The sequence below is a fragment of the Heteronotia binoei genome, chromosome 1 (genome assembly GCF_032191835.1).
Source record: "Heteronotia binoei isolate CCM8104 ecotype False Entrance Well chromosome 1, APGP_CSIRO_Hbin_v1, whole genome shotgun sequence".
Classification (NCBI taxonomy): domain Eukaryota; kingdom Metazoa; phylum Chordata; class Lepidosauria; order Squamata; family Gekkonidae; genus Heteronotia; species Heteronotia binoei.
In genome coordinates, this window is record NC_083223.1 from 7,783,054 (window position 1) to 7,800,662 (window position 17,609).

At 49.3% G+C, this 17,609-nt stretch overlaps 1 protein-coding gene across 1 annotated transcript in view; it reads right to left on the bottom strand.

Moving 5' to 3' along the window:
- WDPCP (WD repeat containing planar cell polarity effector) overlaps positions 1-17,609 on the bottom strand; it is a 326,846-nt gene that overhangs the window by 61,269 nt on the left and 247,968 nt on the right. The window contains exon 14 of the mRNA XM_060257471.1: positions 11,104-11,206. Coding sequence (XP_060113454.1) covers positions 11,104-11,206 — 103 coding nt within the window. The remainder of the gene's footprint in view (positions 1-11,103; positions 11,207-17,609) is intronic.

Genomic DNA, 17,609 nt, shown 5'->3' on the forward strand with positions numbered 1-17,609 from the left:
TCCATCAGTGGGGCCAGGACACTAGAAGACCTCCCACTGTGCCCCCCCAAGCACCAAGAATACAGAGCATCACTGCTCCAGGTGGAAGAATGAGAGAGAGAATAAAATCATAACTATGGTGACAACTGCTACCCAAACAATATTATTTTAATCCGTACAGCCCATCAGATCTCCAACGGCCGATCAGGAGCTGTGCTAAGCAAGTCGCCTCACCTGGCCTGACCCACTTTCTGAGAACCTTCGGCAGCCACAGGTTAAGGTGCCAGGGGGTGCCATTGAGCTCATGGGCACCACCGCTTTGTGAGGCCCAGGTTAAAACGACACATCGTTTGTTTTGTGAGATGAACAATCAAATAGAGAAAAGAAAAGGAGCAAAAGCAAAATGTATTACGCATTTTGTCTGAGTGCAGAACTCTCTATTAGTGTGCGCTTTAAAAGCTGAGACCAATTCCCCACTAGCTTCACCTCGCTCTCACTCCTCTTCTCAGCGGGCTTCCGTCGGATTTCCACAAGCTGCCCCGAGGCTGCAAACCACTCTGCGTCTTTCGAGCAGCAAACAAGATCCTCTAAAAAAAGCAGTTTCTGTTTGCCGCACGAAAAAGGTGAAGCGACTTGCAGCCCTGGAGCAGATAGCATGAAATCTGACAGCAGCCCCGTGGAAAAGAAGAAAGTCAGAGCGAGGTAAGAAGAAGAAGATGATGAAGATATTGGATTTATATCCCGCCCACCATTCCAAAGAGTCTCAGAGTGGTTCAAAATCTCCTTTACCTTCTCCCCCCCCATAACAGACACCCTGTGAGGTAGATGAAGATATCGGATTTATATCCCGCCCTCCACTCCGAAGAGTCTCAGAGTGGTTCAAAATCTCCTTTACCTTCTCCCCCCCATAACAGACACCCTGTGAGGTAGATGAAGATATCGGATTTATATCCCGCCCTCCACTCCGAAGAGTCTCAGAGCAGCTCACAATCTCCTTTACCTTCCTCCCCCACAACAGACACCCTGTGAGGTAGATGAAGATATTGGATTTATATCCCGCCCTCCACTCCGAAGAGTCTCAGAGCGGGCTCACAATCTCCTTTCCCTTCCTCCCCACTACAGACACCCTGTGAGGTAGATGAAGATATTGGATTTATATCCACCCTCCATTCCGAAGAGTCTCAGAGCGGCTCACAATCTCCTTTCCCTTCCTCCCCCACAACAGACACCCTGTGAGGTAGATTAAGATATTGGATTTATATCCCGCCCTCCATTCTGAAGAGTCTCAGATTGGCTCACAATCTCCTTTACCTTCCCCCCCCATAACAAACACCCTGTGAGGTAGAAGAAGATATTGGATTTATATCCCGCCCTCCATTCCGAAGAGTCTCAGAGCAGCTCACAATCTCCTTTACCTTCCTTCCCACAACAGATACCCTGTGAGGTAGATGAAGATATTGGATTTATATCCCGCCCTCCATTCCGAAGAGTCTCAGAGTGGCTCACAATCTCCTTTCCCTTCCTCCCCCACAACAGACACCCTGTGAGGTAGATGAAGATATTGGATTTATATCCCGCCCTCCATTCCGAAGAGTCTCAGAGTGGCTCACAATCTCCTTTACCTTCCTCCCCCCCCCATAACAGACACCCTGTGAGGTAGATGAAGATATTGGATTCATATCCCACCCTCCACTCCGAAGAGTCTCAGAGTGGCTCACAATCTCCTTTACCTTCCTCCCCCACAACAGACACCCTGTGAGGTAGATGAAGATATTGGATTTATATCCCACCCTCCACTCCGAAGAGTCTCAGAGTGGCTCACAATCTCCTTTACCTTCCCCCCCCCCCCATAACAGACACCCTGTGAGGTAGATGAAGATATTGGATTCATATCCCCACCCTCCACTCCGAAGAGTCTCAGAGTGGCTCACAATCTCCTTTACCTTCTCCCCCCACAACAGACACCCTGTGAGGTAGATGAAGATATTGGATTTATATCCCGCCCTCCATTCCGAAGAGTCTCAGAGCAGCTCACAATCTCCTTTCCCTTCCTCCCCCACAACAGACACCCTGTGAGGTGGGTGGGGCTGGAGAGGGCTCTCACAGCAGCTGCCCTTTCAAGGACAACCTCTGCCAGAGCTTTGGCTGCCCCAAGGCCATTCCAGCAGGTGCAAGTGGAGGAGTGGGGAATCAAACCCAGTTCTCCCAGATAAGGGTCCGCACACTTCACCACTACACCGAACTCGTTAGTGGGAAATCGGTCTGAATGTTGTCTACAGGATATGTCATATTTCTACTGATGTCTTCTGCTGGAACTCCCTTCAGAAATGTGGACAACGATGTTGGCGCTCTGCCGTGAATGAGTTCTCGCTTGCGAGACACGCTGCGCATCTGTTATCTTATAATATTATTTAAGACCACCCAATGAGAAATGGATTGAGTGTAAGTTCTACGTCCCCTTTGTTGGCTTCCATAAGAAATGAAAAGAGGCGGATAGTCCCTAGGTTGCCTTTTTCTTTTTTTGGCATATAAAAATATAGTCCTTCAAACATTGATATCGTTTTTGCACACAGCTTACCACGCGGTCACGTTCCTGCTCTCTCCGCAGCATCCGTCGGATTTCCCACTATCTGCACCAGGGTTACAGGAAGTGCTGCAGCTTTTGTGTAGCAAACGTAAACTGGGTTTTAGCGGTTTACGTTTGATACACAAAAACCGCGGCACTTCCTGTAACTCCGGCGCAGATAGTGGGAAATCCAACGGATGCTGCGGAGAGAGCAGGAACGTGACCGCTTGGTAAGCTGTGTGCGAAAACGGTCTGAGAGAATGTAGCCTTCTTTCCTCTTCATTTTCAACATCAGGGGGAAAAAACACAGGAAAGATTATCTTGGGTAGTGCGAAACTGAGAAACCACTTTGACTAGAGTCTCTAAACTCTAAACTTCAAGATAAGAATGATCACACCACATTGGTCTTACCTCACTAACTCAGAGTGCAGACGTAACCACAACTGAAACACAACTTGACCATAAGAAGAGAGAGCAAATCAGCTGCCAGGTACTTCAAAGGCTTCAGCATTAATCTACAAAGCCCTAATGGAAAACTTCACCAAGGCACCTGCTGGTTGGATACATATTCATGAAACCCTTCAGAGATGTTTAGACTCAACTTGAACAAACTTTCCCTTTTATTGGTTCTTGAAAAGCTGCAGTCTCTGTTAATGGATCTTCAGTGAAATAAACCAATCTCCTCCAAATGAGACAGACAGTTGAATACATGTCCCCAACCCACAGTCCATTGGACTAAAACCCATTGCCTGAATCTATTCAACTATTAAAAGTCAGAATTTCTAGTTTGGAGCTTCTAATCTTCCTCCATTACAGCTCTTAGGGAATTCTAATTTTACAACCAGATGCTCCAAACTGCGAGATGCACTTGACTTCAACATCTGTGCTTTTCATTTGGTGGAAAGTGAATAAATCGATATCTGACAAATATCAGAAGACCGAGGGGATGACATGATAGAGGTTTACAAGATTATGCATGGGACAGAGAATGTAGAGAAAGAAGTACTTTTCCCCCTTTCTCACAATACGAGAACTCGTGCACATTCAATAGAACTGCTGAGCAGTCAGGTTAGAACAGATAAAAGAAAGAGCCAGTTTGGTGTAGTGGATAAGTGTGCGGACTCTTATCTGGGAGAACCGGGTTTGATTCCCCACTCCTCCACTTGCACCTGCTGGAATGGCCTCGGGTCAGCCATAGCTCTGGCAGAGGTTGTCCTTGAAAGGGCAGCTGCTGTGAGAGCCCTCTCCAGCCCCACCCACCTCACAGGGTGTCTGTTGTGGGGGAGGAAAGTAAAGGAGATTGTGAGCCACTCTGAGACTCTTCGGAGTGGAGGGCGGGATATAAATCCAATATCTTCTTCTTCTTCAAAAAGTCTTCACCCAAAGGATCATTAACACACGGAATTCACTGCCACAGGAGGTGGTGGTGGCTACAAGAATAGATAGCTTCAAGAGGGTAGTGGAGAAACATATGGAGCAGAGGTCCATCAGTGGCTATTAGACACAGTGTATTGTTAGAACACTCTGTCTGGGACAGTGATGCTCTGTATTCTGGGTGCTTGGGGGGCACAGTGGGAGGGCTTCTAGTGTCCTGGCCCCATTGGTGGACCTCCTGATGGCACTTGAGTTTTTTTGGCTACTGTGTCACACAGAGTGTTGGACTGGATGGGCCACTGGCCTGATGCAACGTGGCTTCTCTTATGTTCCTTTGTCTGGTGCAGTGATGATCTATATTCTTGGTGCTTGGGGGGGGGGCAAAAGTGAGAGGGCTTCTAGTGTCCTGGCCCCATTGGTGGACATCCTGATGGCACTTGTTTTTTTTGGAAACTGTGTGAGACAGAGTGTTGGACTAGATAGGCCATTGGCCTGATCCAACATGGCTTCTCTTATGTTCTTATGTGACACAGAGTGTTGGACTGGATGGGCCTTTGGCCTGATCCACCATGGCTTCTCTTATGTTCTTATGTGACACAGAGTGTTGGACTGGATGGGCCATTGGTCTGATCCAACATGGCTTCTCTTATGTTCTTATGTGACACAGAGTGTTGAACTGGATGGGCCATTGGCCTGATCCAACATGGCTTCTCTTATGTTCTTATGTGACGCAGAGTGTTGGACTGGATGGGCCACTGGCCTGATCCAACATGGTTTCTCTTATGTTCTTATGTGACGCAGAGTGTTGAACTGGATGGGCCATTGGCCTGATCCAACATGGCTTTTCTTATTTTCTTATATGACACAGAGTGTTGCACTGGATGGGCCATTGGCCTGATCCAACATGGCTTCCCTAATGTTCTTATGTGACACAGAGTGTTGGACTGGATGGGCCATTGGCCTGATCCAACAGGGCTTCTCTTATGTTCTTATATGTCACAAAGTGTTGGACTGGATGGGCCACTGGCCTGATCCAACATGGCTTCTCTTATGTTCTTATGTGACACGGAGTGTTGGACTGGATGGGCCATTGGCCTGATCCAACATGGCTTCTCTTATGTTCTTATGTGACACAGAGTGTTGGACTGGATGGGCCGTGGGCCTGATCCAACATGGCTTCTCTTATGTTCTTATGTGACACAGAGTGTTGGACTGGATGGGCCATTGGCATGATCCAACATGGCTTCTCTTATTTTCTTATGACGTTATTGTAAACCATAGAATGAGACAGCACACGTACCTCCGTGGGCACAAATTCAGCATGTGCTCCATTAACTGTACTGGCTACTGATAGAATTCTGGGTTCGCTTCAAGGTGTTGGTTTTAACCTTTAAGGCCTTGAGCGGCCAGGGATCAACATACCCGTGGGACAACCTCTCCCCATATGTCCCCCGTCGAGCCTTGAGCTGATTAGATCAGCATTGACTGGCGATTCTCAGCCCAAAAGATGACCACCCAGCCTCAATAAAGGCCAGGGCCTTTTCAGCCCTGACCTCCAACTAACAGAATAAGCTGCCACTAGAGATCGGGGCCCTGGGGGGCCTGAACAGCTATTCCGTCAAGTTTTTGAGTAAGGCAGCAGACATCAAATACCATCTGGTCCCCCCTCTTATCATCTGTTCCACATCTTTTATTATTTGTCAGGGCTTTTTTGTAGCAGGAACTCCTTTGCATATTAGGACACACACCCGTGATGTAGCCAATCCTCCTGGAGCTTGCAGTAGGCCCTGTACGAAGAGCCCTGTAAGCCAGGGTGGAATTCTAACAGAAGCTCCTTTGCATCTTAGGCCACACACCCCTGATGTAGCCAATCCTCCAAGAGCTTCCAGTAGGCCCTGTGAGAAGAGCCCTGTAAGGAATTCTAGCAGGACCTCCTTTGCCTATTAGGCCACACACCCCTGATGTAGCCAATCCTCCTGGAGCTTCCAGTAGGCCCTGTACGAAGAGCCCTGTAAGGGATTCTAGCAGGACCTCCTTTGCCTATTAGGCCACACACCCCTCATGTAGCCAGACCTCCTGGAGCTTCCAGTAGGCCCTGTACGAAGAGCCCTGTAAGCTCTTGGAGGATTGGCTACAGGGGTGGAATTCTAGCAGGAGCTCCTTTGCCTATTAGGCCACACCCCCCTGATGTAGCCAATCCTCCAAGAGCTTACAGTAGGCCCTGTGAGAAGAGCCCTGTAAGGAATTCTAGCAGGACCTCCTTTGCCTATTAGGCCACACACCCCTGATGTAGCCAATCCTCCTGGAGCTTCCAGTAGGCCCTGTGAGAAGAGCCCTGTAAGGGATTCTAGCAGGACCTCCTTTGCCTATTAGGCCACACACCCCTGATGTAGCCAATCCTCCTGGAGCTTCCAGTAGGCCCTGTGAGAAGAGCCCTGTAAGGGATTCTAGCAGGACCTCCTTTGCCTATTAGGCCACACACCCCTGATGTAGCCAGTCCTCCTGGAGCTTCCAGTAGGCCCTGTACGAAGAGCCCTGTAAGGAATTCTAGCAGGACCTCCTTTGCCTATTAGGCCACACACCCCTGATGTAGCCAATCCTCCTGGAGCTTCCAGTAGGCCCTGTACGAAGAGCCCTGTAAGGGATTCTAGCAGGACCTCCTTTGCCTATTAGGCCACACACCCCTCATGTAGCCAGACCTCCTGGAGCTTCCAGTAGGCCCTGTACGAAGAGCCCTGTAAGCTCTTGGAGGATTGGCTACAGGGGTGGAATTCTAGCAGGAGCTCCTTTGCCTATTAGGCCACACCCCCCTGATGTAGCCAATCCTCCAAGAGCTTCCAGTAGGCCCTGTGAGAAGAGCCCTGTAAGGGATTCTAGCAGGACCTCCTTTGCCTATTAGGCCACACACCCCTGATGTAGCCAGTCCTCCTGGAGCTTCCAGTAGGCCCTGTACGAAGAGCCCTGTAAGGAATTCTAGCAGGACCTCCTTTGCCTATTAGGCCACACACCCCTGATGTAGCCAATCCTCCTGGAGCTTCCAGTAGGCCCTGTACGAAGAGCCCTGTAAGGGATTCTAGCAGGACCTCCTTTGCCTATTAGGCCACACACCCCTCATGTAGCCAGACCTCCTGGAGCTTCCAGTAGGCCCTGTACGAAGAGCCCTGTAAGCTCTTGGAGGATTGGCTACAGGGGTGGAATTCTAGCAGGAGCTCCTTTGCCTATTAGGCCACACCCCCCTGATGTAGCCAATCCTCCAAGAGCTTCCAGTAGGCCCTGTGAGAAGAGCCCTGTAAGGGATTCTAGCAGGACCTCCTTTGCCTATTAGGCCACACACCCCTGATGTAGCCAGTCCTCCTGGAGCTTCCAGTAGGCCCTGTACGAAGAGCCCTGTAAGGAATTCTAGCAGGACCTCCTTTGCCTATTAGGCCACACACCCCTGATGTAGCCAATTCTCCTGGAGCTTGCAGTAGGGTCTGCATGAAGAGCCCTGTAAGCTCCTGGAGGATTGGCTGCATCAGGGTGTGTGTGGCCTAATAGGCAAAGGAGTTCCTGTTACAAAAAAGCCCTATTATTTGTCATCATCTCTTACAAGGTCTTGTTATCATTGTTCACAAGCTCAACTCAGAGGATGATTCTGCATGACAACCTCCGCCTTGGTTTGACCAGGACATCATGGAAACAGTTTAAATAGCTTGAACGCCATCATGATGGGGCTTAAAGAGTTTACAGTTTTTAACACCTGATTTATTGTTTTATAATCACTGCTGTAACCTGCTCTGATCCCATTGGTGGGAAATGCGGGATAGGAATTGCACAAATAAAATAAAATAAAATAAGATAAAATAAAATAAAATGTATCTCTCTTAGCCCCAAAAAGCCAATTAAAAGGGACCAAGTGTAGTCCTGCCTTATTTATGATTCACTATAAGGGCTAATTCTAATTCATAGAATCATAGAGTTGGAAGGGATCTCCAGGGTCATCTAGACAACCCCCTGCACAATGCAGGAAACTCACAAACACCTCCCCCTAAATTCACAGGATCTTCATAGCTGTCAGATGGCCCTCTGGCCTCTGTTTAAAAACCTCCAAGGAAGGAGAGCCCACCACCTCCTGAGGAAGCCTGTTTCACAGAGGAACCGCTCTAACGGTCAGGAAGTTCTTCCTAATGTTGAGCCGGAAACTCTTTTGATTTAATTTCAACCCACTGGTTCTGGTCCGACCTTCTGGGGCCACAGAAAACAATTCCATGCCATCCTCTATAGGACAGCCCTTCAAGGAGGATTGGCTACATCAGGGGGGTGTGGCCTAATAGGCAAAGGAGCTCCTGCTAGAATTCCACCCCTGTAGCCAATCATATCACCTCTCAGCTGCCTCCTCTCCAGGCTAAACATCCCCAGCTCCTTCAACCTTTCCTCATAGGACTTGGTCTCCAGACCCCTCACCATCTTTGTCACCCTCCTGTGGACCCGTTCCAGCTTGTCTGTATCCTTCTTAAAATGTGGCGCCCCAAACTGAACACAAGACTCCAGGTGAGGTTTCTCCAGAGCAAATACCATCACTTCCGTTGCTTCATCATCATTGCTTCTTTGAACAGCAATATTTTTACTTCCTGCAGAAGCTGTTCTGGAGGTTCGACTAGAAAGAAGCATATCTTCTGGAAATTTTAGGAACTCCAAAAAGTAATCCTTTGCTTCGACAGATCCACCGATCTGAAGTAGCTGTTTCCCACTGATTCCTGCAGTCTCGCTATCTGCATTTGAAACAGAGACCAATTTCGCACTTGGCTTGTTCCGGGTGGAGAACCCTTTTGCTCCCAGTGCTTCTCTTGGTTTTCTCGTAAGCTGTTCTGGAGCTGTGAGTTGGTGCACTGCTTCTTTTCTGCAGCAAGCGAGATCCGCTTGCAAGCGGCTTCCGCTTGGTGCGGAAAAGCGGTGCGCCAACTCACAGCTCTGGGGCACCTCGTGCGAAAACCGAGAGTCGAAGCAGCAGGCAGATGCTCTGTTGAGCTTCTGAGTCAAGGGAGGCCAAGAAACTACTTGGTTGTTCCCATGTTCAGAGTTTTCTAAGGTGGTATTAGGAAGGCCGAGCGCAGAAGAAAAGATGCTTTAGAGCTGTGATGCTGGAGAAGAATAGAGTCCCTTGGTCTGCAAGAAGATCCAATCAGTCAATCCTAAGGGAAATCAACCCTGACTGTTCTCTGGAAGACCAGAGGCTGAAGCTGAAGCTCAAATACTTTGGCCACCCAATGAGAAGGGAGCACTCCCTGGAGAAGACCCTGATGCTGGGAAAGACAGAAGGCAAAAGAAGAAGGGGATGGCAGAAGAGAAGATGAGAGCCGGATCTAGGGGGAGCAGAGGGGGTGCTTGCCCCAGGTGATGCTGGGGGGGGGCACCAAATTGGGTATGGAGTCCATTCTATTCTATGGGTCTGTAGGATAGAATGGGTCCATAAGGGAGTGTCATTTTTTAATATTTGCCCCCCCCCCCCAAAAAAACCCCATGTAGATCTGGTCCTGGATGAGATGGCTGGACATCGTTACTGATGTAACTAACATGAATCTGAGCCGACTTCGAAGGATGGTGGAAGACTGGAGGGCCTGGTGCGACTTGGTCCAAGGGGTCACAAAGAGTCGGACTTGACTGTGCGACTGAACAACAACAAACAAAAACCACACACGTACTTGCAAGAACAGTGAACAGTGCCTCTTTAACTTAAGAACATAAGAGAAGCCATGTTGGATCAGGCAAATAGCCCATCCATCCCAACACTCTGTGTCACACAGTGGCCAAAAAACCCAAGTGCCATCAGGAGGTCCACCAGTGGGGCTAGAAGCCCTCCCACTGTGCCTCCCCCCCAAGCACCAAGAATACAGAGCATCACTGCCCCAGAAAGTTCCAACAATATGCTGTGGCTAATAGCCACTGATGGATCTCAGCTCCATATGCTTATCTAATACACTCTCAAAGCTGTCTATGCTTGTAACCGCCACCAGTGTTCCCTCTAAGCTGCAGTCTTGTGAGCAAAAATTCTACTTTGTGAGCTCCTGGGATTAAAGTCGTGAGCTTCTTGCATTAAAGTTGTGAGCTCCTGCATGAATTAGTGTGCTTTGGTGCAATTTTCCTGAGCTAAAACAAAAATGTGTGAGCTGGAGGCTGAAAATCTGTGAGCTAGCTCATGCTAATTCAGTTTAGAGGGAACCCTGGCTGCCACCTGTGGCAGTGAATTCCGCGTGTTAATCACCCTTTGGGTGAAGAAGTCCTTCCTTTTATCCGTTCTAACCCGTCTGCTCAGCAATTTCATTGAACGCCCACGAGTTCTCGTATTGTGAGAAAGGGAGAAAAGGACTTCTTTCTTGACTTTCTCTATCCCAGGCATAATCTTGTAAACCTCGATCATGTCACCCCCGCACGTCAACTTTATACAGAACCAACGATGGCAAGAAGTGCCAACTGCATATTCCTCTGGTCCCTCTCTAATTATGCATATTGTCCCTGGAGGCGGACGCACAAAACAAAGTCAAACATAACATGTTTCTTAACAAGGCTGCTTGCTCTCTGTGTGGGAAGATTCAGCACATGCTTTTCAAACACACTCGTAAGTGGAGAGATTTTATACTGGGCCACGTGTTCCAGGATATCAAATCCACAAATGAAAGTTGGTTTTCAGCCCCAAGCTCTCTATGGGTCCAGCCTGGCATGTGCATTTTGCTTAACAGCTCATGACCCATGAACCTCAGGATAATTATTTTAGGGCCAGATTATACAGTTTATTTTGGAAATTATCTCTTAGCAAATCCCATCGGTTCAATGAAGTGTGCTCCCCTGATCTCTGTCAAAACCTGCTGAGAGTGAACACGACCCTAAAACGTTGCTTTTGCACACAATTTGTGGTTTCAGAATCTAGCTCCTTAGTTAATCGTGATGCAAAGCGGACGGCATACCCCACCCCCTCATCCCCCCTCGGAGGTGTTACAATGATCTCACTATCACGTCTGTGACTCGAAGACAGGTTTCTGTAAACCGAGTTGGAATAAACTGCCGTTATTGTTCCGCTACTCAAAAAAACAATTCCAATTAACCAATAACCCTGCTACAAGAATAACATGACAGCAATACAAGAACGAGTATCGATTAAAACAAAAAAGGCCGTTTTTTTTAAAAAAAAAAACAGCATTAATTCTTACCGACTCCGGTCGTTATTGATTCTGTGTCAATGGCGTTCGCTTTTTTCTTTGCCACTTCAGCTAGCGCCAATTCACCCTTATCTAGCGCAAAGTAATGGATGTCCTTTAGAAATAAAGCAAAATAAAAGATTAATCTAAAATGAATCTCGGGCAACTAACAAAGGAAGAATTCGAGAGGGGAAAAAAGGGTTCCTTTATTGCTTAGATCAGAAATGCAGATGGAAGCGATGAGGCTATATTTATAATTTTCTCCGTGTTATTCTTTTGAAATGCGGTCTGATTATCCCATTTCTACTTCTGTGCCGGTGCTGAGCACTGAATAAGGTGTTAGCCGACAATGGAATGAACAGAGCTCTCAACCATGCTGGATAACTAAACTCTTAATGGGCCCTTTATGCTTTTTGTGGTGCGGCAGAACAAAGTAAAAGCTTGGAAGAAAGAACTCTAATTCACGAGGGGGAGAAGCAGAAGGTTAATATGGTTAGGGTAAATGCATGGCTGAACCCAAACTCCCACAGATAGGATGGGGTTTTATGCACATCGTAAAGTTCTAGAATATATTCCTTTCTTCCATTCACCTCCAAACGCGTATAGGCTTTATCTCACGAGAGCTGTCAACCTCCAGGTGGTAAAGCAGCCCTAGAGTACCTCAGTAAGGAGGTGGTCTTCTTGGCCACCCCCCCCCCCACAGTCAAAAGGCCAGCAAGCCACCCGCCACCCAAAATCACATAAGAAGTGGTGGTGCAGGCTTCTCCAGGGGTTAATGAGGGCTGCTGGGGGTGTGACAAAGCCCCTGGTGGCTGGCTGGCTGCCCGATCTCCTAATGCAGGGATTGTTATGCAGTTGCACCTATTATTCAATGGACAAGGTAGGTGGGGAGGAAGAGGCGGAACCCTCAGAAATGTGAGCTCCTGCTGACTCTGAGGTCTGGAAAAGATAGTCCTTGAGGTACATTAGTCCTAGGCAGTACAGGTTACTAATTATCAGGGATTGACTGGCCATTTAACTTACAGGGAAATTCGCCAGTGGGCTATTTCCCCAGAGAGCCACTGGTAGCTGACCCTAGCAGCCTTGGGGGCCATTTATCTCAGACTGATGCCACCTCACCAATTCTCTCCTCCTCCACTGCCACCGTTTCATTAGCATATGCCCACCCCAGCCAAAAGTAACCTGATGCAAGAAGGGAGAGCCCCGGGCGAGTGAGGCCTGCTTCGGCTGGATAGAGATCCACCCAGCCCAAGCAGGCCTCGCTTGCCCGGGGCTCTCCTGGGCTGCCCACCTGTCAAAATGCCAGCAAGCCATCGCCGCCAGAAGTGAAGAAAGGGTGGTGCAGGCTTCTCCAAGGGTTAATGAGGGCTGCTGGGGGCATGGCAAAGCCCCTGATGGATGGCTGCCTGCCTGTTCTCCTAATCCAGGAATTGTTATGCAGCTTCGCCTACTGGTCAATGGACAAGGTAGGTAGGTGGGGAGGAGCTGCACTCCTGTGAGCTCCTGCTGGATTCAAGGCCTGTCCATACCCCCTTATTCAATGCAAAGGAAAATGAAATAGGTCCTGCTTTCCTTCTCAGCCTACGAATAAAGCAGCGAGGAACAGCGGTAGTTTACTTCCCTCTGCCGTACAAAGACATATTGCCGAAAATAATGCATTGCTGAAAAAAAGCAGGTGGCAACATAGTCCAAATTTGAATGCCGCTGGGAGAAACTGTGTAGAGAATCTACCTGATAGGCAAACGAGGCGGTTGCCTAGGGCGCCCGCAGGGCGGGAGTGGCAAATTTGGCCTCCCCCCCTCTCCCCTAGGCAAACGCCTAGTTTGCCCCCCCCCCGCGCACCTCCTTCTCCCTCCCCCCACCCCATGTCAGTTTCAACGCCGGAACTGGCTCTAGCGCTGTGTTCCGGCTAATGATCGCCCCACCCCCACCCCACGATCGCTCCATCGATGGGTAAAACCGCGACGCAGGGCCGCGCTCACAGTTTGTCAGGACCAGCATCCTGAAAGGGCAGCCTCGCTGTTGCTGACTCCTCCCCTCGCCACTTCCTGGATGAGAGAGGAGTCAGCTGCAGCGGGACTGCCCTTTCAGGACGCTGGTCCTGACAAACTGTGAGCGCGGCCCCACGGCACGGTTTTACCCACCGATCGATCGGCCGGGGGGGGGCCTTTAGATAGCTGGGATGCGGTGCTAGAGCCGGTTTTGGCATTGAAACTGACATGGGGTGAGGGGGGAGCTGCGGAGGGTACTGTGGGGGGGCTGACATGAAGCGAGTCTGCCTAGAGCGCCATGGGGCATCGGGTCACCCCTGAATCTACCTATACATTTTTATCTCACACTTCCTCTAAGGGCAGCATGCACCCCGCCAGGTGTTATCCCTCTACCATCCTGTTTGGTAGTTTGAGCTGAGAAGGTACGGGTGGCTGAAAGTCACCCAGAGCCAAACTGCATGTTATGGATTTTAAAGAGCTGTGCTTGGGTTTCCCGAAACCAACTCATGTACCCCACAGCCGCACAGAGCTGCGGGGAAATAGCTTCTAGCGGGGCTTTTTGTGCAGCAGGAGCTCCTCGGAATATTAGGCCACACCCCCTAATGCAGCCAATCCTCCTGGAGCTAAGAGCCCTGTAAGCTCTTGGAGGATTGGCTACATCAGAGGGGTATGGCCTAATATGCAAATGAGCTCTGACCTTTAAAATAAAAGGGCCTGAATGGGTTTGGAACAGTGCCATGGGGGAAGGAAGGGCTCAAACCTTGAGTCCCTCCGGTCATTTCCCTGTGCAAAGATTACACTGGGTGGAGGGTTATTTCCCTGATTTTGCGGCTCCATTTATACAGATACTCCTGATGAAATGGCAAAATCAGTGAAAGAACTCCCCCCTCAGTGTGATTTGCACACAGGAAAATTGTTTGGGGTGGGGGCAGGAGCCCTTCTTCCTGTCATAGCACAGTTCCAAGAAGACCACAGAGTACCGCAGATTTATACCCCGCCCTTCTCTCTGAATCAGTCTCAGAGCAGCTCACAATCTCCTTCATCTCCTTCCCCCACAACAGACACCCTGTGAGGTAGGTGGGCCTGAGAGAGCTCTCACAGAAGCTGCCCTTTCAAGGGCAGAGACTCAGAGCGGCCTACAATCTCCTATATCTTCTCCCCCCACAACAGACACCCTGTGAGGTGGGTGGGGCTGAGAGAGCTCTCCCAGAAGCTACCCTTTCAAGGACAACTCCTACAAGAGTTATGGCTGACCCAAGGCCATTCCAGCAGGTGCAAGTGGAGGAGTGGGGAATCAAACCCGGTTCTCCCAGATAAGAGAGCTCTGGCTGACCCAAGGCCATTCCAGCAGCTGCAAGTGGAGGAGTGGGGAATCAAACCCTGTTCTCCCAGATAAGAGAGCTCTGGCTGACCCAAGGCCATTCCAGCAGCTGCAAGTGGAGGAGTGGGGAATCAAACCCGGTTCTCCCAGATAAGAGAGCTCTGGCTGACCCAAGGCCATTCCAGCAGCTGCAAGTGGAGGAGTGGGGAATCAAACCCGTTTCTCCCAGGTAAGAGTCAGCGCACTTCACCACTACACCAAACTGGCTCTCCTTTGCAAACCATTTGCAATTTTTATGTTTAAGAAGCCGTCTGGCACTGCTGATGGGAACCCGGACACAATCTTTGAAAACAAACAAACATGGTAGTTTAGTGCCCAGTGAACTTCAGAGCTGAGCAGGGATTCGCATCTACTCGCCCGAGTCTTGGTTCAGAACTCTAATTGCTATATTGTACTAGAAAGCGCTTTGGAGGTGGACTTGGACATAAAGAACCTTTACGTCTTTAATCATCAAATGGCATTCCTCCCGGGCTCTATACGACAAGTTTCCAAGATCCAGTATGCAATCTTAAAACAAATGTAGCCATAAGACAAAAAGAGAGAGCGAGAGAACAAAGCAGGAGACAAGTTGCACCGTTAAGACCAACCAAGTTTTGTTCAGAACGTAAGCTTTCGTGTGCTCTCTAAGCACACTCCATCAGATGAGGGGATCAGGTATTGTGGGCTGGAATACAAGCAGTTTGTTGATTATGAACATATGAAGCTGCCTTATACTGAATCAGACCTTTGGTCCATCAAAGTCAGTATTGTCTTCTCAGACTGGCAGCGGCTCTCCAGGGTCTCAAGCTGAGGTTTTTCACACCTATTTGCCTGGAGCCTTTTTTTGGAGATGCTGGGGATAGAACCTGGGACCTTCTGCTTCCCAAGCAGATGCTCTACCACTGAGCCACAGCCCCATTCATGGCTCTCCAGGGTCTCAAGCTGAGGTTATTCACGCCTACTTGCCTGGACCCTTTTTTGGAGATGCCGGGGATTGAACCTGGGACCTTCTGCTTCCCAAGCAGATGCTCTACCACTGAGCCACCGTCCCTCCCCAGGTATGCAGACTGATCACACGGCAAACCAGTGTGGCTTGGCCATTTGGTCTGGAGAGCCATAAAAAAGTAATAAAGTCCTCTGCCAATTGGGGTTTCTGAAAATCTAGGGGAATCACAAAAGGACGTGTATTTCCTAGGTGCAGCCCGCCTAATTTACTTATCAGCATCAATCTATACATTACGGACATCATTCTAGAAATAGCCAATATCCCTTATTTGAGCAGGTCGATATGAAACATTATTCTGATACTATTATAAAAGAGAAATACATTTGGAATACTGTGGCTGTAGAGCTATACTCGCTGAGGATGGGTTTAGCATAAGTAATGAGACAAAGAGAGAGAGGGAAATTCAGTGTTAGGAGATTCTGCTAAATCAAGGTGTCCAAATTGCATTTTATATCGTGTGTGTGGTTTAAAAAAAAAAAAAAAAAGAATAGGAAAGATGCCTTGGCTCCCAAGGTGCTATCTGTGAAGCCTCCATCGGTGGATTTGTTCCAGGCGGCAGGTAGGCCGGTTAATCCAGCCTGTCTTCACCTTGGCTGCTGCTGCAAGTCCCTCCAGCTGTGAGAAAATTCCTGGCTTCTTTGCAGATCAAATCAACGAGGTTTTGATTAAAACGTGTGCCTAGGTGAGGGAAACCAAATGTCTAAAGCCGAGGTGTCGGACTCGTTTGTTAGGAGGGATGATAAAAGAGACCTTGTCGGGCCGGGTCATGTCGGACTGGGTCATGTGTGTACCCATTTTGTAGAAAAATAGGTGGCAGAGCTAAAGAGCTAATTAGCGTATGCCGCCCTCCCAGTCAAAAGCAACCCTATGCAGGAAAGGAAAAGCCCCGGGCAAGCAAGGCCTGCTTGGGCTGGCTAGAGATCCAGCCAGCCCAAGCAGGCCTTGCTCACCTGAGGCTCTCCTGGGCTGCCCCCCCCCATCAAAAGGCAAGCAAACACCCGCTGCCCAAAATCACATAAGAAGTGGAGAAAGGGTGGCACGGGCTTCTCCAGAGATTGCTGTGGATGTGGTAAAGCCCGTGATGACTGGCTGGCTGCCTGCTCTCCTAATCCAGGGTTTGTTATGCAGCTGCACCTACTAGTCAATAGACAAGGGAGGGAGGGAGGAAGAGGGAGAGCCGTTAGAAAGGTTCAGGAGCTGTGCTCCTGTGAACGCCTGCTGAATCTGAGGCCTGTGTGTATCTATAAACTTTATAAAGGACACAGACAAATGCAATTAAAGATTTTTTTTAAAAAAATGCTTAAAACAGCACTTGGTCGTAAAGGTGCTTTCTTTGTATTTCTCCCAAGGAGGGAAAGAGTCAGAGCTTCCTTTGCCCAGTTCCCTGGAACTGGGCAAAGGAAGCTCTGGCTTTTTTCCTCCTTCCTCAGGGGACCAGGAGGGGGAAGAGCCTCAACCAATAGTAGGAAGAGAGGCTTGGCTCAGTAGCTCTACTGTGCGATTGAGAGAGCCTGGCAAAGCAAGCTCTGCCTCCCTCCCTTCCTCCCCAAGAGAGCAGCCTCAGTCAGTGGAGAAAATAGAGGCTTTGCTCTGTAGCTCTGCTGTACGATTGAGCAAGCCTGGCAAAGCAAGCTGTGATGCAGAAGGAAGCAAGAGAGAGGGAGAAGGAAGCAGACAAAGAGAGAGGGAGAAGGAAGCCAGTTGCTCAGGGTCCTAATAGGAGTCCTCCAGGGGCCTGATTCGGTTCCCGGGCCACATGTTTGACACCCCTGGTCTAAAAGAAGGAATAGTGGGAGGCCCATCTGTTTGAATGCTGAACTGAGTTGCAGCGCATGATTTTGGGCTTCCATCTTGCCTTGCTTGATTTGGGGTCCAAGATGACCTTTAGCTGTAACTTCTGGAATAGGGGGTGCTCCTTTTCTCTTTCTTCTCTCCCAAAGAAGCATGTGTTGGGCCACACTGGGGCACAGACCCACTTCTTGATACTGAAGGCTAGCAATTTGCAGCTTAGCACTCAGGAGGATGGGCGGGGGGGGAGGAAGGGAGGGAGGATGGGAGGGAAGGAGGGAGGGAGGGAGAGAAGAAGGGAGGATGGGAGCGAGGGAGGAAGGATGGGAGGATGGGAGGGTGGAAGGATGGGAGGAAGGGTGGGAGGATGGGA